Source organism: Brachyistius frenatus, unplaced genomic scaffold, assembly GCF_029030835.1.
Source record: "Brachyistius frenatus isolate BFR_SWC_R1_liver_20210118 unplaced genomic scaffold, ASM2903083v1 Contig_119, whole genome shotgun sequence".
In the NCBI taxonomy this organism is placed as follows: domain Eukaryota; kingdom Metazoa; phylum Chordata; class Actinopteri; family Embiotocidae; genus Brachyistius; species Brachyistius frenatus.
The window spans coordinates 158,509-184,925 of record NW_027210718.1 but is presented as its reverse complement, the minus strand read 5'-3'; the positions used below and the strand labels follow the sequence as shown (position 1 = coordinate 184,925).

General features: G+C 41.4%; 2 protein-coding genes across 9 annotated transcripts; both read right to left on the bottom strand.

The window, feature by feature from the left end:
• Window positions 1–84: 84 nt before the first annotated feature.
• Window positions 85–19,556, bottom strand: rhot1a (ras homolog family member T1a). Of its 7 annotated transcripts, none has more exons than XM_069713441.1 (21): window positions 19,268–19,556; window positions 15,921–15,979; window positions 15,693–15,774; window positions 15,482–15,525; window positions 15,320–15,373; window positions 15,120–15,172; window positions 14,738–14,846; window positions 13,066–13,167; window positions 12,458–12,556; window positions 12,008–12,116; window positions 11,709–11,829; window positions 9,987–10,071; window positions 9,620–9,765; window positions 9,364–9,464; window positions 8,933–9,063; window positions 8,298–8,381; window positions 7,997–8,119; window positions 7,671–7,873; window positions 5,959–6,081; window positions 5,211–5,300; window positions 85–1,231 (listed from the first exon to the last, which is right to left on the bottom strand). In XM_069713441.1, the coding sequence occupies exons 1-21, from the start codon at window positions 19,302–19,304 to the stop codon at window positions 1,114–1,116; spliced, it is 2,073 nt and encodes a 690-aa protein (XP_069569542.1). In that variant the 5' UTR covers window positions 19,305–19,556; the 3' UTR covers window positions 85–1,113. The 7 variants fall into 7 exon arrangements, with proteins under 7 accessions (XP_069569542.1, XP_069569545.1, XP_069569543.1 ...); XM_069713444.1 differs by lacking the exon at window positions 5,211–5,300 and adding an exon at window positions 2,369–2,494 and having other exon boundaries at window positions 19,268–19,404; XM_069713439.1 differs by lacking the exon at window positions 85–1,231 and adding an exon at window positions 2,370–2,514 and having other exon boundaries at window positions 19,268–19,404.
• A 789-nt stretch (window positions 19,557–20,345) lies between these two features.
• On the bottom strand, window positions 20,346–26,203 carry adap2 (ArfGAP with dual PH domains 2). 2 transcript variants are annotated; one of them, XM_069713525.1, is made up of 11 exons: window positions 25,926–26,203; window positions 24,908–25,032; window positions 24,697–24,788; window positions 24,355–24,443; window positions 23,971–24,071; window positions 23,270–23,419; window positions 23,086–23,169; window positions 22,801–22,863; window positions 22,304–22,381; window positions 21,975–22,203; window positions 20,346–21,392 (listed from the first exon to the last, which is right to left on the bottom strand). In XM_069713525.1, exons 1-11 carry the CDS (start codon window positions 26,011–26,013, stop codon window positions 21,364–21,366), a joined length of 1,128 nt encoding a protein of 375 aa, XP_069569626.1. In that variant the 5' UTR covers window positions 26,014–26,203; the 3' UTR covers window positions 20,346–21,363. The 2 variants fall into 2 exon arrangements, with proteins under 2 accessions (XP_069569626.1, XP_069569625.1); XM_069713524.1 differs by having other exon boundaries at window positions 23,971–24,083; window positions 25,926–26,202.
• Between the last annotated feature and the right edge of the window lie 214 nt (window positions 26,204–26,417).

Sequence of the window (26,417 nt, the reverse complement as noted above, 5' to 3'; positions counted from 1 at the left end):
TCATCTCTCGTTTATTTCACATATCCACTTCTGAAATGACCGATTCCACTGCTGCTTCTCAAGGACACACAAAACGCAGTGAGATTAGTGGGTGTAAATGTCATTTATTACAGAGATCTAAAACCACTTTATTCTTCCTCGTTGCTGTTAAATTAGCTGAAACGTCACCCATGAACACGCATACGGCCTTGCCAGATCGTACAATTCTTTATTGTAAATGCTGGAAAAGAAGAAACACTTTCAGTTTTAAGGTGGGAGAGGTGGTTCTGAATAGCTGCTGTTAATAGCATGATTTCTTGTTCCATGGTGCCTCTAACGTCATAAAAATAGAACGAGGGACAAAGCTCTATTTAAAAACCAGAAAAAATAAAAACAAAAGCAGATAGGTGTAAGTGATGAAGACAGCTTTGATAAAACTAAATAGAAAAATACATGAAAAACATAAATCCCTCCATCTGTTTCATGCGGTGCACTCAAAACAGACAAGAAAACAAAGAAACGGGTTAATAAATTAACACGCAAATTAAACAAGTGCTGGACATCCATGACCTCTAGTGTTAGATGTAGTGCCGTTTGTTCTAGCACCTCTTGTTGGTGTTGCTTTTTGCTTGTGATGCTGTCTATAGGTCAGATCCTAAAATTCATACATATTATACTGCATATACATATCTATAAACAGATTCAAGTCCCTTTCGTGGCGGGTCTGTGTGTGGCTGCCTCTCTCCGGTCTCCAAACATCTAACTAACTGTACTGACCTGAGGAAAAAGAAGAGGACTGGATCAGCTGAAGTCTGACCTACACTAGACCAGCAGACCACACAATGTCAGCCTTTACAAACCTGATGGACAAGTAATGTTTCCAAAGTTACCTGCCCCCTTTCACCACAACATAAAACCACGCTCTTCATTTCTTAATGCATATAAAATGTACCATTTACTTTACTCTTTTTTTTTTTTTTTTTTTTTTTGCCCTTGTTGCATTGTGAGAAGGGAATGAGGTGGAGTTGCTGGTTGGGTTGGTGAGCCAGTCTCTTTGAGTCTCTCAGGTGGGAGGGGGAGCGGTAGAGTCAGCAGAAGGACCAAGGGAGGAAGGGGCCGTCTCGTGCTGTCCGATCACCGCTGCTTGAGAAGTGCTCTGTACATGGCGAAGCCCAGCACGGCGAACACCGTGGCCCCGACGCTCGCTCTCAGCCAGAAGGTGGAGTTCTTCAGGTCGGCCTGAGCCATGTGCCTGTGAGAGCAGGTGAGGGGTTAAAAAAAAAAAAAAAAAAAAAAAAAAAAAAGAGTGAAAAGCAAAATAAGACGATAACATTTTCTCTGCTGGTGAAACCACAGAGGGATGAGTTTCCAAATGACAAAACAAAGTCGTGCACTCTTCCAGTGAAACCTTTTTACACCCTGACCACAAATGACAACGATCAGTGCGCTGTGATATCAGCTTGAAAGAGGAACACATGCTTTCTCTTGACATTTGGTTTAGTTTTGGGGAATAGAATCAAAATGAAGCTGTGAAGGGTTGCTCTAACACACTAATGGATTGTTAAAATAAGTAAGGAGCCCAGGAGGTGTCTCAGGAGAGAAACTAGCCGTGTCGAACAAAATGAATCCAGTATTTCTTATATTGCTGCCTGTTTGAAATTGCAATATATATTTAGCCTCCTCCCCTCTTGTTAAGGACAGCAAACCCTTGAAACACTCAGGACAAATGGATGACTTCCTGTAAACTGTCTGTCATTAACATTGTTTTTAAAAACTGAAGTGGAATATATTTACATGTCTCAATCAAAATCAACAATGTTAAATGCAGAGCATGAAGGATCCACACAGGACTTATGGCATCACAGTGATAAGATGGTAATTCAAAAGTACAAATTTGTTTGTTTGTTTTTTTCATGACACCTCCCGAGCTCTGTAAAATTGGGTTACAGCTTGCCCCTCCAAACACAAATTTAGCTGACCCGACAGGAAACAATCACCGGTGAACTATGCAGACGACAGGGAATAAAAGCAACACAGGAGGCCGCAATGCAGAAAAAGAGAAACCAGAGGATCGTGTACTGACTGCACAGCTTCAACAACAACTTGAACAGCTGATCTGGGTACAGCACAGACCGAGCTAAAGTCAACACGCACACAAGGACCCTGGTACTCCCACAGGATCCAAAGAGAAACCTGCCTAAAACATCCAGACACTCCTGGAAATAGAGGAGAGAACTATCTGGACATAATTATATCAACGAACAAAGACCCGATAACCTGCTGCCATGTAGAGCATAGTTCCTCGCCCGTCCGTCCACATGGATTAAAAAAAAAAAAAAAAATCAAAATCAAACAGCCTTGTCTCTGTAGATGCGGTTTCTGCCTTTACCTTTCTGTAGGAATTAGCTGCTCAGCAGAGGCCTCCATAAAGATGGACCCCTCCACGCTGGAGACGGCTGAAACCTGCCGCGTCAGGCTGAAATCTTCCTCTGACAGCAGGCAGCACCCCCGCAACCTCCACCCAGCACAGCAGCCCTCAACACACACACACACGGTCACACAGTGGCCCCTGGTTCGCTCACACACACGCGCACACACTTCACAGCAGGTAAAGCAGGGAGATGCTTTGATATAATACTGACTGGGACTCTAAGTTTTGACTTTTATTGATTCATCTGAAGTTTACTTAATTATGTCTTTGATCTGCAATATGATAAAATAAAAAATAATAATAAAAAAAAAAGTTCCCAGAAGCCTGAGGTGTCATCGAATGTCCCACCAGTCTAAGCATTTAAAAAAAAGAAAAAAAGAAATTCAGTTCATCATCTTGGTAGATAACATTAACATCTAAAAGGGTGAAAACTGAATTTTTGGATGAAATCAAATGAACTACTATCACATACCTTTTTGCCCATCGCCAAATTGATTGAATGATTGTTTAAGTTCTAGTATTAACAATTAAATAAAACATTTAAAATGTTTCAATAATATTTCTGCAGCCGTTTTACACTGGCATCTTCAAAATCAAAATCAAAATAGTGATTGTTTCAATAATAATGAGCATTGAACGCCTGCAACTGGTTCCGTGGTGCAGAATTTACTCACTCACTTCAGTAACAATGATTTACTATATTGTCATTTATTATTTATCAGCATTTTGGCTCAATAAAAGCCAGTGAAAATCGTCTCCTTTCATACGTTTAGATTTGGTAACTAAAAAAATTTTTTTTTTTTTTTAAAAACTGTCAATAAACATAAATAGGAATTTAAAAAAATGATATCTAATTTCATCAGTATCACCCAGCTCCACCAAGCCTACAAAGTCATCCGCTCACCACCCGTACAGCACCAGTTCAGCCATGTCTGCACCCGGACCTGATCCAGTTATACTGCACACTTCAAACAACGAAACGCTGCACGTACACACAGACACACACACACACTACGTATAAAAGCTGTGCACACCACATGGCAGCCAGACCGGAAATATTGAGCCATTTCTAGGTCGACCCTTATCATCAGGTTAAATGAGAAATAACAAATAAATCCCTTCCTTTTTCTTTGAGTTTCTTTGGAAATATAGCACATCTCTATTTTTTTGTTTTTTTTGTTTTTTACAATCAAAAATAATTTCCTGCTCACTTCCTTTTTAATCTGGACTAGTGTGGCTCTAAAAGCTCCTCGCTACTGTTGCTTGTAATTTTATGGACTTATAAAGTTATTTCAACATTGCACATTAGGGAAGATAAATTAGATTAGCGTATGAACTGAATAAATCTGCAAAAGTACAACATCGTCTACCCGAGCCGTTCAGTGTGGTGCGACAGCTCCGTGCTCTGCCAGGCTGGCCCGTTTAGTGTCATGCTATTAATAGTAACTCCCAGAGATTAAAAAGATATCAACACTAAAGGCCGGTGCTGAATGCAACACTCCATGCAGCTCGGTCTGGGTCCACTGACCAACACATCACACACTTCTGCCCAATTTATCACCATAAAAGCAGCCATACCCAACCCGCAGCATAGTTCAATAAACTACCCCCCCCCCCCCATCTCACTCATAACACCAGGCTCCCTCCACTGGACAGATGTGAAACCTTTCCCAACCGCCAGTAGATGGCGGTATTTCACCTAAGACCAAGGCATGCGTTAAAGTTAGAGATGAGGTGGAGAAGTGAGCCATGCAACAAAAACAAGCAAGCAGATCAGAAGAGGGTGAAGACATGCAAGAGGAAGAGGAAGAGGGGCAGCCAAAAACATGTGTGTGAACACCTGCAAGGTGGAAGGGAAAACAAAGACAGGAAATACAAGATAGGAAAAAAAAAACAGGATGAAACGACAGAGTGATCGGTACAGTGCAAAACAATCAATTTAAAACATCAAGGACACATTTAGATTTTACACATCAGTCTGTAAAACAAATGAGTCAAGTCTTAACCCACAGGAGAACAAGAGAGCAGCACTTTTTAAAATCGTTATGTCACAGGGATGTAGATCCAATTCAAATGTTAACGGTGTGCTTTTCAAAATAAAGTGTCTCCTGCAGGTGAAGACTTCAGGGTTAGGAATGGGAATGACGACAAAATGAGACTGAAAACGTCACAAATAATCAACCAAGTAACTGATTGAAGATTGGTGCACAAAGCAATTTTTCATTTCTCTGTTGATAAGAAATCAAACATGCACACATGCACAATTCAGTTTTCAGTGAAATGAAACACAAACTAAAAAGATTGGCTGCTTTTCTCTCATTTTGTATGCAAACAAATGTGCTTGTCAGTGTAAATTTACTGCTTGCGTATTGACTGCAGGAGAGGAGGGAACAAACATCACAAAACAAAACAAAACACGGCCGTGTTAGTTTTTAATTGTCAAAATTTCCACCTCGAATCTGTGCTTCGTTTTTTATTTATCTTTGGATAACTATCTCCATCTCCCTCACTGTCTCTGGATTTCATATTTGATCGGGACTTATGATTAAAAAGCCGACAAATATGAATCTGGTGGTATATTATTGTTATTTAGCATAAACCGGGTTTATAAGCATAAACACACTCAGAACTGTACACAGATTTTTTTTAATAATTTTTTTTTTAATTCAGTGTATTAATTCTATTTCAATGTTAGAAACTTTAATCTAAATGTACAACATATGTTTGTGCTCTGTGTGGGAGTCAGTATCAGGAGTTAAGTTTACGCTGCACAAACAAACATACAACATGACACCGGTACCTCCTGGCTAGCAGCCCGTGTGTTAGCTGGCGCAGCATGGTCAGGCTTCGCTGTGTCAAACTGTACAGAGAGCGGCTCGGCTGGCTGGAGCTGGAGCAGAAACCAAGATATCTGACATGACTGATCCTGCTTAGCTGTATGACAAAGGAGGTGAATTAAATCTCGGCTCTCTTTTAACTCGTCTTGTTACCAGGAGACCCAAATCCCGCTAAATGTCTCTTTCCGAGGCTGCTGAGATCAACTTTTACTGAAGGACTGAGAACCGCTGAGCCGGAAGAACACTAGGAGCAAATAATGTTAACATTACGTATATATATATACGCGTGTGTATTGTCTTTTTTTCTACAGCTAATCGATTCCCTAAGTAAACCATAGACGCCGTGTAATCCGTTTTATCACTCTTGATTTCCTGTCCACCAAAGCTCAGTCTGAAGAACGCAGCTCAATCGTCAACCTCTAGGACAGCTCATCTTTGGGTGAGAGAAAAACAGTCTGGTTTGAACTCTACCACCACAGATTTGACTTTGTCATCAAGACAGTTCTCCACTAGCTACAGGTGCAGCCTACAGGCGGAGGGGAGGGGAAGGGAAGGGAGGGGCTGTCACCAATGTTAGTGAGCTTGGGTGGAAAAGAAGCCTCTCTGTGGTCCCCCCCCTGGGGGTGGGGGGGGTCAAACTGGAGGACGGGAACCACAGAGAGGAGGAAAGAGTCTATGTTAAAAACACTAGAGCGAATTCTACGTATGGACCTGTTGAAAACGACCCTGCGGAGTTGGGTCTTAATACTGCGCAGCAGCTCCGACTTGAGGAGGTTCTGACACAGGCAATAGGAGCACCTGTTGCAGGCACACATGCAGCGGAGACGGGCGTGGCTGCGGAGAGACACACAGAAATGCGTGTATTCACCACCACAAAAAGACAACGCACGCGCGCGCGCGCACACACACACAAAAACAATCAATCGGCTTTGTTTCTCCCCTCGACTGGATCAACGGAGGACCTACTGAAATCTACACTGCTGCTGTTCAACTCCACCTCTTACTTTAATTCAACAGCAGCAGCATAAAAATCTATAATGAACTGGTTTAATAAGTCGAACGTTTATAGGAAAATAAACACAAAGAGATGTAAGGAGAGGAAAACCACTAAGGCAGAAGGGAACAGTCACAACAAAGGAGAAAGTCTGAGGATGGCAAATTAAATCCAAAATGTAAAAGTTGACCAGTGGGACCACACAGTAAAAAAATTTTTTTTAAAAAGACCAAAACGTGGCTCATAATTTGTGGTTTGGCAGAAATACTTTGATAAGAAAAAGTTTCTAGAGAAATATACACACAGCAGAGAGGACTTCAGTTGTTTTCATTTGCCAAAAGAAATTATCCGGAGACGCGCGGATGAGACAGCCCAAGTATAAACCCTGCGACATTTGGACGCTTGAATTTTCCCTAAAATGTCCCTCTAACTGGTAAATTCTTCTACAAAGAATTTTTTTTCCGCTGGAGTTAAGAGAGTTTAATGGTTTCATTATTTCTCCTTTTGGAAAATAGTCAGAATTTCCCCATAATTTAAATCAAACTAGTCTTTGAGATATTCAAGAACTGGACAGCTTTGCCCAACAGGATTTAGATGTTCATTAAAATTTGACAACTGGTTTGATCAAAGTCTGTCTTTGGAAAACTGGCCGCATATGCTTATATAATTTAGACCCATTTTCATAGAGGTTAGTATGGTGTTTGTATAGAGTGGATTTATATGGTCATTGCAACTGTAACACTAAATGTGGCCTTCCATTTAAAACATAAAACTAAAATATCCCTCTTTAAAAAGCGCCTGAAGATGGACGGGCTGCACTTGGCTGACAGCTTAAACAACTAGTTTCTGAATCAAAATATCAAAATGTACCCTCAACCTCCGGACCAGTTTACTCCTTATTAATCTCGGAAGTCGGAGGACTCAGGAGCTCGTCTGCAGTAAGCACCTCCGTTTAGATCAAAGCAATGCTGCTAAACCTCGTGGGCAGAAGATTTAATGATCTCAGACAATAGGATTTCTGAACAGCTACGATGAGATTTAGTGCCAATTAATCTACTCTGAAATCTAATCTGATCAGAGAGCTTTGAGGAATCAAGATACCCAACTAGACCCATGAAGTTAAACAGCTAAATATTTCAGGCATGGAGTTACATGACCGCACACTGACGTACGACGCCAACTCATAACGGCGCGTCGGAGACGTAGAACGCGCATTCAATTTGCTTTGGGTGCTGGGCGGCAATGTCAAGACCAACATTTAACTTCTTTATCAGCATTAATTATCGTGATTACTTCTGGCAAAATGTCACCGTATGTCCTCAAACATTCACGCAGGGGGGAGAGGTAAAAGTGGGAATAGGTGGGCGTGGCGGACAGGGTGTGAACTCGCAGGAGGTGTAAAAGGGTTAAGTTGGGTTTTAATACTCACGGATACATGGCCATGGTGGTGAGTCGAGTGTAGATGTCTTTGCCGGGCGCTTCGGTCGAGTTGCACGTGAACGGCTGGGGTGGGTGGAGCTTGTGCTTGCGGCAGAACTCGTGCGACGAGAGGCTGTAGTGCTGCCGTACTTCGTGCAGGTCGGACTTGGCGGCGATCATCACACATGGCGTCTTGCTGTCTATGAAGTATTGCTGGCGAACACAAGCGTCCAGTGCAACTAGTCAGAATGCAAGTCGGGGCTTCCGAGCGCCCGATAACAACGCATCGCGTCCGAAAACACCCTCAGGTTTACGTACCTTGTACACTTTACGTACCTTGTACACTTTAGCGCAGTATTCGAAAGAGCGGGGGTTGTTGATGTCATATATCAGGCAGACCACATCACAGGCTAAATCCGCCTCTGACAGGAAGTCAAAATCTGGCAGCACCTCATGGAGCTGGTTATGAGCGGACGAGACGGTGGTGGTGGTGGTGGGGGGGGCAGAAAGAGCGAGCGACAGAGTGTTCAGATGGAGGGATTAATTAACATCCTGCACAGAACCAATGCTGATGCTCAGTAGTACACTCAGATTATGTCAAAGTAATCCAGAGAGCAGCTGATGAAATGATTCCTACCAGCAGGTACTTCTCCTGACCGTAGACGTAGGTCGTGCTGATGGCATAGAAGGACTTGTGGTCTTCTCTAATCCGCCTCTGTCGCTGCGGTGGAAAATAAAGTCGATAAAACTCAATCAAGACTCCTTTTACTGAAAATATCCTCTCCGTGCTTTAGTGCATCTTTTTTTTTTTTTTCTGATCTTATGTATACTGGTGTTTGTGTTATATATAATTTCACTCATTTTTAAATATAACTGCTTTTACTTGTGCAGAACTTTATGACCTTATTAAGAAAGGTGCTGTGCAGACGCAGTTTTATGATTATTTCGACACGATTTTGCATTTGTTTTCTTATAACGTGGGCTTCCACACAAAGTGACTGTTGTTCCCAAACGAATGCACAGAGGCCTTTTAAAGAAAAGCCAATTTCTCTTCCAAATAAGAGTTGATTATATTTAGAAGAATTCTTACACTTGCAACATTTTCACCTCCTTTGGTAAAAACAGATAATTAGATCAGATGAATTTCACTGGACACAAATGTAAAATGCACCACCTCTCTATCGGAGGGAATTCTGCGTCTCTAGACAAACAAAATGAGGATCAACGTGTGTGTTTAAATGCAGTTTAACTGGATTCGTGCCTGCGACTGACCTGCAGGTTTTTGCCGAGGAAAGCTTGGAGGAAGCCACTCTTCCCGCTGCCCTGAGCCCCCAACACGTTGCAGCGGAAGACGCTGCGCTGCGTCTGTTTCTTCTGAAGATCAATGCGCTTGTTGCGGGTCACTGAAAGAACAAGAGACACACATTTTCTTTTCCGAGCAAGAATATAGATGAACAATGGAAACTTGCAGTAGTAGGCTATTTATGTGTCTCTTTTGTCGTGGGACTTTCAGAAATTGCAAACCTCTGAACTTAATTTCGTAACAGCGAACAAGTAAAAACAAAAGCAATACTGGTCCTGCTTATTATTATTTTTTTTTATATATATATATACATTTTACTACTATTTACTAACCGTTTTGTTCGTTGTCGACATAGTGCCGTTTCGCACCACATCACAAATGAGGATTGAATGGATCTTACCAGTAATGGCAGCCGCTTGGGACTCCTGTTCATAGATGATCGAGTAGCCGAGGTAACCCAAGTACTCCAAACTACGCTGTACGTCTAGATACGTCGTTAACCTTTTAAAAGAAACACCGGAGAAGTCCCGATGAGCGAGACGGCATCAGTGGTTTACATGTGTAATGTGCACGTGTTCTATAAGCTCCACGTGTGCGTGAAGACGTTCGGGCCGTAGGGAGCCAAAACAGATGTGCGAGTGTGTCGATCAACTCACGTCCACTGGGAGAGGTACCCCTGGTACGTGATCCATCCCTGATCATTAGTGCAAACTGTGTTTTTGACGTCTGGACCCCAGGGCATGTAGGGAAACACTTTGAACAAGTCCTTCACCTCATCCGGCGACAGCGCACAGTCTCTATCCTGGATCAAGTCAAGCGCACAGACATCAACACACCGAATTTTAAACCTCTTTGGTCATAAAGGCCAACAGCTAACACGCGAGATGCGTTCAAAATTTGCACAGAAAGACCAAACTCTTCAACTCGTCGAGCGCGAAACCGGCCGTCCTTTCAGAAACACAACATTAAATTGTAGAAATAAGAAAGGAAAATGAAAACACCACGATGTTCGTGACCACTCACTTTGTCGTGCTTGTCAAAGACGCTCTGAAGAAAGAGGTAAGCGTTGTGGTTAAGCTCCGTGGTGCAGTCCGGCGGGATCTTTATCCTGGAATATAGAGACGTACACGAACGTGAGTTTTATGGAAAACATCCGAAGCGCAGAGTTTCCAATGCCGCCGCGCAAAACAGCCAGAACCTGATTCACTTTGACTCACAAAGACAAACAGACCACATCAGTAACGGACAGAAAACCATGAGACGACTGCGATTAGAGGCCATTTCAAAAGAAGAACAGTATGACTTCAATACGTTTATGCTAAACTAAGAAAATAATCTAACACTAGAGTTATATCCCACCTACCGAGATGTGAGCACTATGAATATTTTGCGGAGCAGAAATTTGTACTTATGATAGGAAAAACTTTAATAATGGCATTAACAGTGGTTTATTTCTATTAAGTGTCCCGGTAAGTCATGACCATGTGACGGTGAGCCAGCAGCCTGCGACAGAATCATTCATTTTATTTCTAACGCTTCTGCTTTTCCAACTGCGTCATGTAAAAATATCTTCTGTGAAAAAGGCCCAATGAGGTTTGCAGCTTGCATTTCAATACATTTTACAAGAGGGTTGCATAGATTGTACCGAGTCTTAAGCAAGCATGCGTGAAATAATTGAGTAAAATAATGGGCAACGAATCTAACAAATTAAGTCTTTTTTTTTTTTTTTAATATGACAAAAACGTCTCGCATTTTTTTCCTTAACAGCCTCTCGGATATTCTCAGATGCTAGAAGTCGATTGTTATCTTTGTTGGCAGTAAACTCAATAGCTTTGTTTTGTTTTTTTAACTCTTGCTTGAAACAAATAAGCAATTTAAATATTAGAAATTGAAAATGCTAACGAGCATCTTTCACTAAAAGAAGCCACTCTTTGACATTCTTTACAATGGTTTTCTTTCACACAGTCGGCTTTCCACTACTCACAGTTTACATCTTTTAATGATTGTATATTGAGCTGGTGGGTGAGGTGATATTGGTTTTTTTTAGTACATGAATTAACTGAAATATCAAATTTTTGTCAGTTTCATGCATAAAAATATATAAATTTGTAGTAATTCAAATAAGACAATATAATTAAATATCAGATCATGTGACCTGGACCCAGATAAACAGCAGAAAATAGATGGATGGTTTAACTGATGAACTGCTCATCTCTGATGGTAATGACATGCCGTATACGTCTCTTGATGGCACAACATCTCATGAAGAACAATGTTTAACTAACATGACTGCACACAGCAGCCAAGAGACAAGACTTAAGATCTATGAGCTTTTTTTTTTTTTTTTAGAGTGCTGATGAACTGACCTACACTGCATTATACCAAGAAGTGTTTCTGTTATTTTCTCCACCCTATATATATCTCAATGAGGGCAAGCTGAATTACAAAACACCCCTTTTTGCTTTAACAAAAAATTAACGCTGTAACATTCATGAAAGTACGATTTATTGCCGGACTGTTTTAATAGACAGTTTTTGTTTTAGCTTAGTGGACTTAAAAATAGAAAATGAGTGAATATTATAAAAGCAATAATTAGCACAAAAAAAAGCACAGCCTGTTGAGTTTAGCATCTAAAGATTTAGTTCTGATATCTACTTCTTTCCTATCTCTGTTGTACCTCTTAAAAACAAATTTTTTAAAAAAAGGTACCAAATACCACAAAATAACATTTTAGTCTGCTCTCACATGGGAAACAGGTATTCCTGCGTGAGCTCCAGGTCGTCATCGTAACCAAACCTCCTCAGCACAGTCCACGTGGTCTCGTGTCGACCGCGCTGTATGAAGAGGGTGTGCAGGAACAGGAAGCCTGCAGCAAGAGATGGAGCCAGCAGTCACAAACTGACGCACAAATTAAACATAGACGTTCACAGTGTCCGTAAATAAATGGACTTTAAAGTAGAGCTGAAAAGACGGGACAGCTGAGGAGAGTTGAGGAAAGAAAAATCGCGAAGAGGGGAAAGACGTTTAACGAGACGGCGTCTGACCTTCGAGTGTGAGTCCGTTGTCCGTCACTCCGTCCGTCATGTTCCTCCTGACCACGTTCTTTACGTCCTCTAAGGCCTGCGGCGCCAGTGGCGTATTGAAACATGTTCTCTACACACACACACACACACACACACACACACACACACACACACACACACACACACACACACACACACACACACACACACACACACACACACACACACACACACACACACACACACACACACAAGTGATTCGTTAGCCCAAAGGCACTTCTCAGATGCTTGTTGTGAGCAAGTTTCTGTCAGGTTTGCTTCATGTCTAAACCCGTCACTAATATGACGCTGCTGAATGTAGACCGACATAAAACAGGTTCTCCGAATGATTCTCATCCTCAAAAGCTCCGTGGCACTTGTGTAGTTATGAAAATGATGTCGACAGCGACACTTTTAGGTGAAAAACATTACCTGAAAGAAGTTGAGCTCGTTGTCATTGAGGATGCCGTCGTTGTCGAGGTCGGACACTTTAAATATTCTAGTTAAAGCCTTAATGCAAGAAGGCTTCAGCTGTAATACAGAGGAGAAGTAATCATTTAGGTGGTTGCGTTAAACGTTTGTCTTTTTACTAGCTGAACCGAGAAACTGTGTCTCTGAAGCCGACTGCAAGGAAGCCTCGCCTTTCTTTTCTTTACTCACTGATGCTTTCCTTCACGCACGTCACAATGTTATAGAGTGACTGTTGCTTAAACACTGATAACCATCTGATTTGCAGTCATTCACACGTTGGCACTAAACAAAGTCAGCGGTGATGATTGGATGAAGGTAACCGATAGCGACGAAAACCTGCATTCTATAATGACATAAATGAAACCTAATAAAAAAAAAAAAAATTAAAAAAAAAGGTGTTTAGGATCGATGCATCTTAGTTGACATCAAGAATGAACATTTTACACGTTTGAAAAAGGTCTAGGAACAACTGATGAGTCCTGAGCCTTTGTTCATGTCGTTGGTACCACCTGAGCCACTATGCACAGTCAACATATCTGCTGAGTCTGCGCCTACAGTAAACAGCTCACCTCCTTCTCCTCCGGGCAGTACAGCGGTCCTGTCGGGTGGAGAACGGCCTTCTGCGCGTAGTAGAACAGCTCAGAGATGTTCTTTAGGTTTTTGGCAGAGCACTGAAGAAGAAGAGGGTACACAGGTATGTGAATACCCTGAGCCAAGCAACTCTGAAGTAAAAGTCTCAGGAAATGTCAAACTCAAGTTAAAAGGGAAAGTCACAGAGCCTCAGTGATGAGCAGCAGCTAACCTCAACATTTGCAACTTCCACAAAAGGTAAATAAAGCAAGAGATCTGCTACATGGGGTCCAACGCTAACCTTTTTTTCCAACAATGCACATTTGATAACTGAGAAACGCAGTGAAAATTGTTCCAGGAGCGCAGAGTTCATTAACAAACTAGCGATTACATACTTATTTACACTGCATGCGTGTTTTCCTATTTCTTCTCTTTGGGTGCAATTATGATGCGAAACCGGTGGAGTACGATGGACGTGACCGGCACTCGGCACGTGTCTTAAAATACATACTGATTTTGGTGACCAAAGGTCGAAGGTTTAATTAGCTAATTATTACAAAATTTACCACAAATGTCTAATAGGATAAAATGACAAAGTGATGATATTTTATATCCAAAAGGTCAAAGGTCAACTGCAATGCGATATCATAAAATTCTGTAAAAACACTTTTCTGGCCATTATTCAACACCCGAGGAACAGAAGGGGAGATCAACATTTGGTCGGACACTAAATTGTGACACTAATCTTGGGCGTCCACTTTGAAACTGTGCTGACTGTAAAGATCTTCTGTGCTGTCGGGTTGAAGATGTGTGTGAAACATCCATGTTTAAGAGTTTGTAACTTCTGTGAACCAACATCCATATTTGAAGAACACGTATAGAGATTCCTTCAAAACTTTCTCTACATATACAATATGTGTCTGGATGGATATGGATGTAAACTGCAACTTTGTTAGTGAGGCAGAAATAAGAGTTCAAACTGTGGCACTGACCATTTTAATTTAAGTAAGAAATTCCAATACTTCTTTCACCACAGACAAAGTTACTCAGAATAAATCAGAAATGTAAGAAACTTAACCCGGTTGAATAAGAACGGGTGCACATGTTTCCCACCAACTCTCTCCAGCTGTGGGACGGTTGTAAACTGTGCCCACTGTGTATGTGCCGTCGCTCACGTCCTCCTCACGGGCCTCTTTTAACCTTGCAACTAATCCACCGGAGGAGGGCGTGACTGAGGCGTCTGGTCCTACACGGGGGAAATTTGAATTATACAGTAATGCGGACGGAGGCCAATCTACCCTCTCCGAGGCAGCTAGGACTCTCAACACACTTACAGTCCAAAGGCCTCTGAGCACCAGGGTTTGGTCATATAAATCTATTAATGACTCGGTCAGAGCGTAAGTGGAGTCAGGATCCGGACTGCAGTCCAAGAGCAGCTGCCTGCGAGCTGATCAGTCCTGCACACAGCCGGTCTCACGCTCAGTCGCTGCCAGTGCTGGATTTTTCAACCAGCCTTTCATATTTACGTTTGCGGTTCCCTTGCTCTCAACTACTTTATCAAAGTTGAATTTGACATTTAACTGAGTGGGACCTCCAAACAGCTCTGCCTCAGTGGATTTAATAGGTGTTTATATGCATGTCCTTGTGTGCGTGCGTGTACCGATCTTTTACCTCGACACAGGTCTCGATATCCTGGTATTGATTCATGATTGGTAAGATGGTCTCCATGCTGCTGTGTTCCACCAGGTCAGACTTGTTCCCCACAAGAATCAATGGCACCCTGCAGTAAAGCAATTCAACAGAAAATAATAATTTGATAATTGATTTATTGGTTAAGCTATTGTTTTTAAACAAAAATGCCAAATATGCAGCCATTGTGACAATTTACCAGTTTTCTGTTTGAATTCAATGGAAACTGGATATTTTGGAGTTTCGGACTGATGACATCACAAAACATGACATTTATCACAGTTTTCTTACTATTTAGAGATCGAACAATAAATCAGTTCAGTTAGAAAACGGTCTGATAATTGTTTGTTGCCCTTCTACACACCTACTATCCTTGTCCGTCCTGTCATTAATGAGGGGAATCCAGTGGCTCGTCACCTTGGAGAGGAAAGCACAACATCAAGCGTTGTAACTGGGCAAACATTTAGCAGAAACACAAATAAACATTCACAGATTATGATGAACATTGTGCTGTAGTTATGTACTTGATTAACTGCAATGAACTCAGACAGCAACCATGCTCACCTTTTCAATTGACTTCTTGTTGTTGACGGAGTAAACTATGCAGATGACATTTGCCTATGAAGAGGAATGGCAGTATTAGCTTGTGATGCACATATGAACTGATATGGGATACAATACATACACAATAAGACAACATGAAAGTGAGAATTAAATCAAACCAACCTTGGCGATTTCTTGATACAGCTGCTCATCTGACTGTTCTGCTTCTAAAAGGTGTTGGAAAGGCACATTACTACAGTGTTTCATCTGCCGTTGAATCATTCTCTCAGACTGTGGTGTGTGTGTGTGTGTGTGTGTGTGTGTGTGTGTGTGTGTGTGTGTGTGTGTGTGTGTGTGTGTGTGTGTGTGTGTGTGTGTGTCGTGTGGGAGTTACCCGAGTAGTCCACAATGTGTGTGGGCACCCTCTCTGGGGTGACATCCGCTGGGATGGTGATCTCCTCAGCTCGGAGAGGAACCTGGACCAAAGAAGACGATCATGCTACATACCGACATCCCCTTTACTGTGCAAGTGTACAACCAGGAAGTGCGTGTACAACAAACAGCCGACAGGGTGATTTATACATTACTACAGTGTCATTTGACCGCCTGTCCGTACACACACCTCGTCAGGAAACTCCTCACTGACCAGAGACATTATCAGCGATGTCTTCCCCACCTTGGCTGTACGGGCACAAGGAAAACATTTATCACAAACGTTGCACACATCTTTAACAGACAAAGGGTCATTAACATGTGAGCTCGCTACTATTTTTACTGACAGGTCTGGGTAAAATGCGTGAAGTGACAGGGAACAGATAAGAGCAGCTGAAGAGGGTTGAGCTGCAGCCAAGTGCCATGAACGCTCACTAAATTCCAGCACAGAAGTTTGACAACATTAAGAGGAGAAACATGGTCTACAAATAAGCCTACAATAAAAAAAAAAATAAAAATAAAAACTGGTCGAATAATTGTCATTTTATTCATGAGCGATGTGTAAACCGTTCAATAAGTGCAACTGGGAGATGTCAAAATCAAAAAGAGAAATATTACTATATTAAAAAAAAAAAACATTTATACAGTACTTATAGCTCACTACCACATCAAAATATATATCACGTTAGTTAAATAAGCATTTCTAGCAAGAAAAACATTATAATTTTGCCTCTCAAATTACAAACGAGCTCAATCAATGCTGGAAAAACACAAGCTCAGAGGGAGCCTCCAAAAACAACAACACCAAACTACAGCGCATACATACATTAATAATGAAAAAGCTGAACGACCCAATAACCGGATGCTTGAGGCGTGGACAACATCGGCCGAATGCTGTCAGCAGTAAGTCGCTGGTTTCATTTACAGTTGGACAGACCTATCCTGTATGTTATTCACCTGCTCTGATTCCTGTCTGTCTGCATTGCCACTGTCTGAATAAAGTTAAAACTGCCCAAAAATAATGTTAAAAAAAATAAAAGTTTAAAAAGCTCCACAGATGGAAGGCTAGGATTGATATAGTTTGTTGACTGATTAACACTCACGCAAGAATAATAGCCAACGATATTTCTTTGAAAATCTAATCAATTTAATAGCTGAAGTCATTTATTAAGAATAAAAGAATTTGTTGCTTCTCTTCCTTTTATGTCGCCGTAAACTGAACTTTGAATTCTCCACAGCTGTTCGGCCAAATCCAGCATTCTGGTGACGTCACCGTGGACTCGAGCGATGGGCCATTTATTTCTGTCATTTCATCCACCAAACAATTAACCACAGAAACAGCTGACTGGCAAATAAAAAGCTCATATAATTTGTATTTGCAGCTGTAGTCTACGGTACTACGCCTCTCCGTGTTTTAACTGGATAGCTGAGTAGCCACACAAGCTGAACTCTTCACAAGTTGGCGCGTAGCACTCTACGGTCGCAATGTAGGCCATCCTGCAGAGCCACAACTGAAATATAAATAGTACCGACAACATGTGTGCTTTAAAGAGAACAAGCAGACCAGGTGAAATTTGGTTTGGTAGGATGGGATCTGTTGCATTTCTGGCTTTAGTTTTGCCCTCACTGCAGAGTCCTGTAGCCATAATGACCTGTGCCAACTAGAGTTGAAGCAATTAGTCAATCAGCAGGGAATTTATGAGCAACGCTTTTCATAACTGAATAACTTGTTTTGGTCTTTTATAAATAAAAAATGGCAATTATTCTCAACCTCATGCTTCATGTACTTCACTTTACTGTACTTCGCCGTGGTCTGCTGGGGGAGCAGCGTTGGAGCCGGAGACACCAACAGACTTAACAAACTGGTGAAGAAGGCCGGCTCCATCATTGGCTGCAAACTGGACAGCCCGGGAAAGGTGGTGGAGAGGAGGACGCTGAGGAAACTATTATCCATATTGGATAATCCTGACCACCCTTTCCACCACCTGCTGCAGGGACAGCGGAGCACTTTCTCCAAAAGACTCCTCCAGCTCCGCTGTCACAAGGACAGATACAGGAGATCATTCCTGCCCGCTGCAATAAGACTGTACAATAACTCACCTCTGGCAAAATCCATCACACAACAATAACACTGTTGGTTGTGTGTTTAAATCTTTGCACTATTGTTTAGTTAGTTTTAATTTAATTATTCTATTATATACTGTGCATTTTTATATTTAATATTTTACTATTGTTTTATTGCTTTCCTGTACCTATAATGCTGCTGTAGCGAAAAAATGTCCCCTTGTGGGATTAATAAAGTATCTATCTATCTATCTATCTATCTATCTATCTATCTATCTATCTATCTATCTATCTATCATAGTTTCAAGACTTTGTTTCTTTCTCTTTTTTTGTCAATTTACGTGATAGAAAACTGACCGGGTGTGAAGAGTTGACCTAGTTTATAAACTGTTGGGTGGTTTATTCTACATGAATATATCATATCTATAAGATCATCACGTGTTTGTAGTGTCGCCGTCTTGTGAGAACCATGAATCTCTAAAAAGTCAACAAGCTGAGGAAAAAAACCGTTCAGTTTTCAGCTGTGACGTTTTCAATCTGATCCAAAAGGTTTTGTTTTTTTTAAATTTATTTTAAGGAATTCAAATAGAGAATTTAATCCATCGGTTTATCAGAAACATTCAAATTCAAAGCCACCAAATTTGTTCATACGAGTCTTTCACCTGTTCAGTGAAGGGTATGAAGAATTTTAATCTTAACATGTTACTAAAGCTTTTGTATAAATGTATAATACTCGAGTACAAAGACCTTGAATGTGAACTCAAGTAAGGCAGGTTTGCTTTAGTTCCTGGAGACCTGAGTCTTTAGTGGCTCTATTACCGACACACTCTCTATTTACAAATTCTCACTGTCTACCATGAAAACAACAATCACCAAACATTGGACAAACCAAGCTTACGGTTTACGAGCATTCTTTCCATAGGACAAGGTTTTTTTTTCTTTTTGTCTTTTTCCTTTCCTCTTGCATTTCACAGTGCAAGCTACAAAAAAAACAAACAAGGCTGAGCATTTATCTTGAAATTGAGAAAAAAAAAAATCGTGACTATATCAAGTCATTTACAGAAGAATTGCACAACTGGTTTCAAGAGCATAAATCAGCTTTAGGTGCTGCACCTAAATACGTGTTATAATGGCGGGGAAACCGGAGTGAGGCACTTAAAAGGTGAATGCAATTAATAGTTGCGCAATAGTGAGATGACTCGGGAGCGCCACAGTCGACATGGAAACACTCGTGATAATTACACGTGTGATATCTGTTTGGATGTCGGCACCGGAACAGAAACCCGAGGCCCCGGGGGCCGTGTATTGTAATCACAGGCTGTTTGAACCTCCAGCGTGGTTTTATTAAAGCAGCTCGGTGAAACTCAAGCCTTCTCGCCGCTTCTTCTTCGTTCAGATCCGCTGTTAGCCACTAGCACGTTAGCTCAAGAAGCGTCCCAACCGCTGACGAATTAAAACTCGGCCGCTACTCACGTTCCCCCACCAGGAGGATCCTCACGTCCTTTCTCATGTTGGCCGGGCGCTCGCTAACCCCTCTGCGGAAAAGGAGCGTCTTTCTCGTCTCATGTAGTCGCGTGGACGCCGTCCTCCTCCGGCAGTTTACCTCAACGTCGGGGCCCTGCCGCTGTCCAAGACGCTCGGCGCCTTTTGTAGGACAAAACGGACGGACGGCTCCCGTCGGCGCTCCTTCGCGTTTGCTTGCGCGCTTCTCCTCGACGTTGTCGGTCGTCAAGCTCGGCGGAAAGGTGACTTGAAAATTATTTTTGTGTCACATATCGCTGTGATTTCACGTTAATCGACACCGGGTTTCTGCGTTTGAATAGCTTTTCGCAGCGGATGTTTCACGGGCATGCCCGACCTCCACCAGTACCGGGCAGCTACGGCAAGCCGCAAAGGACAAACTTCCGTCAGAATTAAAACTGCTGTTATACTGCTCCCTGGCGGCGGAACGTGGAAGTTGCATTAACTTTTAACATTATCCCGGTGTGCAATTCGGGGGGGCGGTGTTGTGCATTTTTCCCTTTCAGTTCCTATTCACTGTGTGTTGAAAGTTTGGAAAATACTCAGTTTTAACCGTTATGGTTTCAAGGTTACGAACATGACTGAATTGAAACACTAGAAAAAATATTATTTTGTTACATAATCTGTTGTTTCACTTACACAACCACTCTAATGCAACCTCCTTTTTTTGTGTGTGTAATTTAATTTAATGCAGCTAACGGGTAGAATGGTAGTGGATCCATATTTATTCATATGTAGGTCAAGTTTATATTCCAAATGTTGTGGTGTAATATAGTCTGCTGTGTTCATAATACAGTACTTCAGGGGTCTTCAACGTTTTTTTAGGCCAAGGACCCCCAAATTGATAGAGAGATGGAGCAGGGACCCCCGACGATATATATTTTATAAAATTGTGTTTTATATTAAACTCGGCCTAGTGCCATGTATAAACATACCTTGTTATTGTGCATTCAATACTAAGCTATTCAAATAATACACAGGTTCATATATTCATGTTTTTATTTTAAACAAGTAAATGTCATAGTTTTTTTTGTTTTTGTTTTTTCTTTACAACGGTATCTTATTTTCAAATAATATTGCAGCGCTACAATATGTTATATTCATGTTAATGTGTATTTAAAGACATTTAAATTTATGGGAAAAAAATTGGGGGGGGGAAATATTTAAAAAATATGAAAAATTGTCTAATCAACCAAAAATTTCACAACCCCTTGCGGTACCTCCGTGGACCCACTAGGGCTCGCAGACCCCCTGTTGAAGACCTCTGCAGTACTTGACGCAGTATTGACTGTGAGTGAGCTGCATGGATCCGCCACCACGTGGTGCTTTTTGAGTGTATCTGACGTGTGACAAAAAAAAACAACAACAATACTCTGAGGTGTTGAGTCAAAATATCTACAGAAATGAGCAGATATTCAGGTTACACGAGGAGCACATATCCATCATAGCTGCACTAAAGTTACAAGTCATTATACGGGGAACCTAATCATGATTTATCAAGTAACACTTGCAACAAAATTCAGGAGGGTCGCTGGCCATGTGTCATGTATGCTAAAAATCACTTTTAGATAATGCCATTCGAGTGTGGATGGATAACACTGTTGTCACAACTGTAAACAGGACAAAAAACTTGGGATGGGCTTCACGTATAAGTACGTTATCTACATATTAAGACACATTTTTTTAGAAAAAAAAAATCATTCATTTATTTTTCTGAGCATAGTGCTAATAAACATGTTCACTGCCATATGTGGAGATTGTAACCAACAGTTTACCAGTGTTGACAGGAGTTGACATTTTGTCATGGGAATGAATTTTATACAATAAATACCACACTTTCTACAGTCTGGGCCTGAGCACCTGATCCAGTGTCAGTTGAAATGAGTGTATAGAAGTATTTAATCCACAGTGTGGCACAGTCCGGGTCATAGGTCAAAAGGGTCAGTGCTAATATGGTGCGGCGGCGGCGGGTCGCTGCTGTCGTGCAGCCACTCGTGTAAAGGCGTCCGTTTTCTCATCACCATGCTGTTGTCACAACTCTCTGCTGCTCATCTCTTATATTTGATGTTGGCTTCGACTGCAAGGAGAAACAACAGTATTAGTGTGGGGTCATACAGAGGCATAATGCGCTGGTAGAGCATGACAACTTTCTGTGGTGTTTGTTTAAGTCAATAAAATGCTGACCATCATTTTGTTAGCATTGTCACTGTGAACAAGCCAAATAAGACCCATTAATATAAACTGTGATCGCAAAGGATGCAGGTTATTTCCAGTCAGACAGAAGGTGAAGTGCAGACATCATCAGTGACAGGAGGAGCAAGAACTAAGAGGTGTCAGGTGAATTAGGACATTGCTTCTACTTGTCACATATTTAAGAAAAAAATGGAGGTTGGACTGTAGGAGACAATTTTATTTCTGCTTGAAGAAGATTTGATTTACTAATTAATTGCATACAAGTGTTATAGAATTATGAATTGCTCTTATTTGTCTCAAGTAAATCTTTGTGTCTCTCCAGGATGCTGTAAAATACTGTCACTGTGTTTCGTAGATTAAGTTTTTTGGGGGGGTTGAGAACAGCATCTCGTTCTCCACTGGACAAACACAGGACTGTGTTCTTTACATGGTCGACATTTTTCTAGTGCTGTGAGGCCTCACTTACTGGTATAATCCTGTGGTGCCATGGGCCTGGACAGGACATTTCTGAGGGCAGCCAGCCACTCCATCTGCTCGTGCTCCTGCTCGCACATGAAGACAAACTCTCGCTCGGGCGTCTCCACTGTAACACCATACTTCCACTTGTTTCCCCGAGCATGCTGTGGGTCACACTCCTTTACGGAGTAACCGTTGCGCTCTGTGCCGATGAAAATGGCCCCTAACTCCTTCGCATCCTACGTCCACAATAAGGTAAAAATTCAAACTTAATTCGGACCGCACACATCACAGCAACGTGCAGCGTGGTGTTCGAATCACAAGAGACTTTATTCTCACCAGTTGGCCTTTGAAGTAGAACAGCTTCCTGTTTTGAGAGTCCAAAATGCACCACCGCTTTTTGAATGGCTCCTTTTGCTTTGTGTAAACCACAGATAAAAAAAAAAAAAAAAAACAGTATGAATTTAAACATTTTCCATTAGTTTCACTTATTCAACTTCCTCTATCGTGGCAATCAACACAAATGTTCGTGTGTGTGTGTGTGTGTGTGTGTGTGTGTGTGTGTGTGTGTGTGTGTGTGTGTGTGTGTGTGTGTGTGTGTGTGTGTCTGCGCATGAAGGAGGAACAGAAACACACATTCAAATTTCAGATGTACAACTCAGACATTATAATGTCACAAATAACTCTCCTGGTGAGGACTGCGCCTTGAGTGCCGCACTCAATATACAACATGTGCAAGTCAAAGTAACAGTTAAGTACTGATACAATAAATGACAAATAAATAAATATAGAATTGGATTTAATGTCATATATATGATTGTTCTTTAATGACTTACCATTGGCCCTGTCTTTTCCATGTATCCCTCTTTGAGGTAGTTTCTTGTTATCTTTGGTATCAGCTGATAAAGAAACATTATAGTGAACTTGTTAAGCTTTAAAACATTTAAGAAACATATGCACGTTTTTGTTTTCATCCCTTATAAAAAGCTTCTCCTTATTTTGAACTGCATCAACGGTGAATAAACTTGTATCTAAGAAAAATGTAGTTATAGTGCATTTAAAGTGAAAGAAGACTTTGGCAAAGTAATTTTTAAATTTATGTGTAAAGATCCGATGCTTACTTCTACATCGCTCCCAGTCGGGTACGCTGTCTTCAGGTACGCATAGCGAGTTGCACGAATAGCGTTGTACCATGTGACTATTTCCTAGAGTAGAATAAGAAAGCCTGAGCTTCTCTACAACATCAAGTGACAGTCAAGTGTCTATTATAAGTTATTTATACTTTGGATGATCAAGTAGTCCCACCTCAGGACTGTCGTGATAAACATAGAGGTTCCTGGTGTGATCTGTGTCTTGGTAGGTGATCTGCAGACCATGAGGATGATTGATCTTCTCTGGCTGAAAGGTGGCATTCAGGTCCTTGATGGCGATCACAGCTTTAGGGCCCTTGGACTCCTAGATCACAAATACATAGAAGTGCACTTCAGAGTTGGTAGGAGGCGTAAAACTGGATGCAGCTGTTTGTACACTCATTTGTAGCCATGCCAGCAGCTGGTTGGTCCATCACATTGATCCAGACTGAAATGTCCTCCATCAGTTCAATTATGGGGAAATCTGGTACAAATAATCACGGTCTTCTTCCAACGTTTCCTCTAGCGCCACCGTCAGGTCTAAATTCTAATGTGTCAAATTAATTTATTGTTTTATGTCCAAATGCCGACAAAACTACTTTGTGCTTTGTTTAACATACTAACATGCTACACATAGACGGTTAATACAATAAACATTATTAATATCATTATATCTGCTGAACATTAACATGCTAGCATTACCTTTGTGAGAATGTTTGAATGCTGGCGTTAGTGTTTGCTTAAAGAACAAACCTCTGGTTTTGATGAGGAATATTTATTTTGACTTTACATCTCGTAGTATTAAGGAGTTTATGTCATTGTTGTTAACTGATGTTTTACAGCTCAGTTAAACTGTCAGAGCTGCAGGGAACTTACATTTTCCTTGTTGTAGTAGGTCAGGGTGAATTCTCTCTCTGACAGTACGAACTTCCTCTTCAGAAACTGTGTGTTCTCTTTCCCTTTCTTCCACAGCATCCCTTCATAGAAACCTTGAATCAATCCAAGAAACCACCCCGAGTCACGGGTACTTCGATACAAACAGGTTGTAGTCACAATGAAAATGTAGGGGTTTTTTTCATCAAAGAAGTTGCAAAGAGTGGCCAGTTTTCACTTCCTGTCTCTTTATGATGCAAAGAACAGGTTTTTCTTGACCAGTTCTGCATGTGTATGAGGAACCACTGTTAAAATTACTTTTTTTTAATCAGCACAGTGACAAAGATTTATGAGCTGCTGTATGTTATAAAGCTGTGAAACTATCACCTGTGGTGTATGAAAGAGGAGGATACTTGGTTTCTCCTGTGAATTCCATCCTCTCGTACTTGGCACAAATCCACTGCTCTCTCAGGACTCTGCAGTTCAAAGGCAAACATGAAAATATTCTTGCACAGGCAAAAAACACAACTCAACAGCAACTAAACAGCATAAAAGAATATGATTAATTTCAGTTTGATCAAACAGCAGAAATTATTTCAAATTTCACTTCCAGTCAGTAGTTGCACTTCTTTTTTGTGTGTGTGTGGCAGTCTGTTCGCATGCATAACCGAATATCTCATCATGGAGATCACAAATCAGTCGCAAAAAAGTATTGGAAAACAAACTTACTTGCAGTCATTTTGCTGGGGTTGATAGTAGTATGGCGGAACAGCTTTCTCATAAAGAGCTTGGGCACTGGCATTGCCATTGGATTTCATGAACTTCACAGGACCCAAAAAAGACACATGTTAAGATTACACATGGACACGACCACTTTGTCTGTCCACCTCAGTACCTAATGTGTCATCAAGGCAAAGATAACAGAGGCGGCAGCACATACCTCTACTAGTTTATCCTCCCAAAAGTCTAGCCTTATGGATTTGATCCGGTTAGAGAGGCTGCGGTGGATCCCCGAGCAGTTCAGACACACAAACACCCCCAGCTTGCAGCACGCCCAGTCCGGATCTGAGGTGTGCACAAGAGAAGGGACAGTGTGGGATCAGGGCTGGTGTCACCGGTTAGGAGGCCCCAGTTAAATCCTGTTCCTCTCCGTCTTTGTGCTTTTGCCAGGTTTTGTGATCCTAAATTTAATTTATGAATATGCACCGTGAGTGTACAGTATCCCTGAGCCAACAGGACCCTGGGTACAGACTCTGTGGTTATTTTGACTTTCTTCACTATGTATATATCTGTGTTGATTTTTTTTTTTATCTCTTTAGTCATTTTGTGTCTATTTGTGATAATATTTTGTCTCTCTTTAGTCATTCCGCATCTCTTTTTTTGTTGCTTTGTAGTTGTTTTAAGTGATTGGGTCATTTTAAGTCTCTTTGTAACATGTTTGGCCTCATTCTGAGTGTTGTCATTGTCATTATCATTGTATTGCATTTGGTTGTGGTGATTTGATTGACTGACGAGACATGTTACCAGTCACTTCAGACAAGAGGCTTTGAACCAGGTTGCCCCTGACTCCTTGGACCTCTCCATGGCCTGTGCCCTTTCAGCCTGTTTAGTGGTCCTTCCATTTACAGTATCTCCTTAAAACTACATTTTGATACTTGAAACATCTTCAACACCTCAGGATAAGTAAAACTCACCGTTATGTTGCAGAGAACATATTTCCAGACATGATTTTAGTATCTCCATCTGAGTCTAATAAGCTTTATAAGTGACATTAACAAAATGTTTAAACTTTGTAAAAAAAAAAAAAAAAAAAGCTAATAAATTAAGCGGAAGTAAATCTGAATATCTTTAGGTTTTTGGCCATTTAAATATAGAAATAGGAGAAACAATTATCTATTTATTTATAATACCAACTGGTTTAGCTGCAATGCGAATTTGGTAAGAGACATTCTGCTTACCAGGCGCGCCGCAGTCAGCGCACCGACTGTTGTCCGGCTGTTTCACCAGTTCCAGTAACATCTTTTTGTTTCGCTCACGGTTTGCCATTTCGGCACAAAGCCAGGGTCTCTTCTCACACGATGCTGAATCCCGCGGTGGAAATTAAACATGTTGGTCACATAGTTTGACGCGTGGCAAAATGTCCATGTGAAAACTAAAACTCGCGACAGATGAGTTTTGGATGTTTCTACACGAAGCGGACGCGGACCTTCCTCCTCTGGAGCGCCTCCAGCCAGACTGACGGAAACAATGAGTGGCGTTGTTTGTCCCAGGGGTATGAGCGTGAGGTGTCAAACTATTCAGCCAACGAACACACAGCCGCTGTTCCGCCTAAAGTGCGTCTATACGTCTTTGTACATTGTGGAAAGCCCAAAGTGTCGCAATTCTCCTAACTGTGGCAAACGCCCCACTTCCACCGTAATTTGACAGTTAATTTATGCGTGCGTAAAAGG

Excerpts from the sequence above, each read along its gene's own strand:
- rhot1a (XM_069713444.1), bottom strand. The coding sequence starts at position 19,304 with ATGAGAAAGGACGTGAGGATCCTCCTGGTGGGGGAAC. Across the intron at positions 14,847-15,119 it reads AGGACGGACAAGGATAGTAG|GGTGCCATTGATTCTTGTGG; the intron begins GTGTGTAGAAGG and ends GCTTTACTGCAG. Across the intron at positions 9,064-9,363 it reads CCAAGCGGCTGCCATTACTG|TGACCCGCAACAAGCGCATT; the intron begins GTAAGATCCATT and ends TTGTTCTTTCAG.
- adap2 (XM_069713524.1), bottom strand. The coding sequence starts at position 26,013 with ATGGCAAACCGTGAGCGAAACAAAAAGATGTTACTGGAACTGGTGAAA. Across the intron at positions 23,170-23,269 it reads TTTATCACGACAGTCCTGAG|GAAATAGTCACATGGTACAA; the intron begins GTGGGACTACTT and ends ATTCTACTCTAG. Across the intron at positions 21,393-21,974 it reads GGCACCACAGGATTATACCA|TCGAAGCCAACATCAAATAT; the intron begins GTAAGTGAGGCC and ends TTCTCCTTGCAG.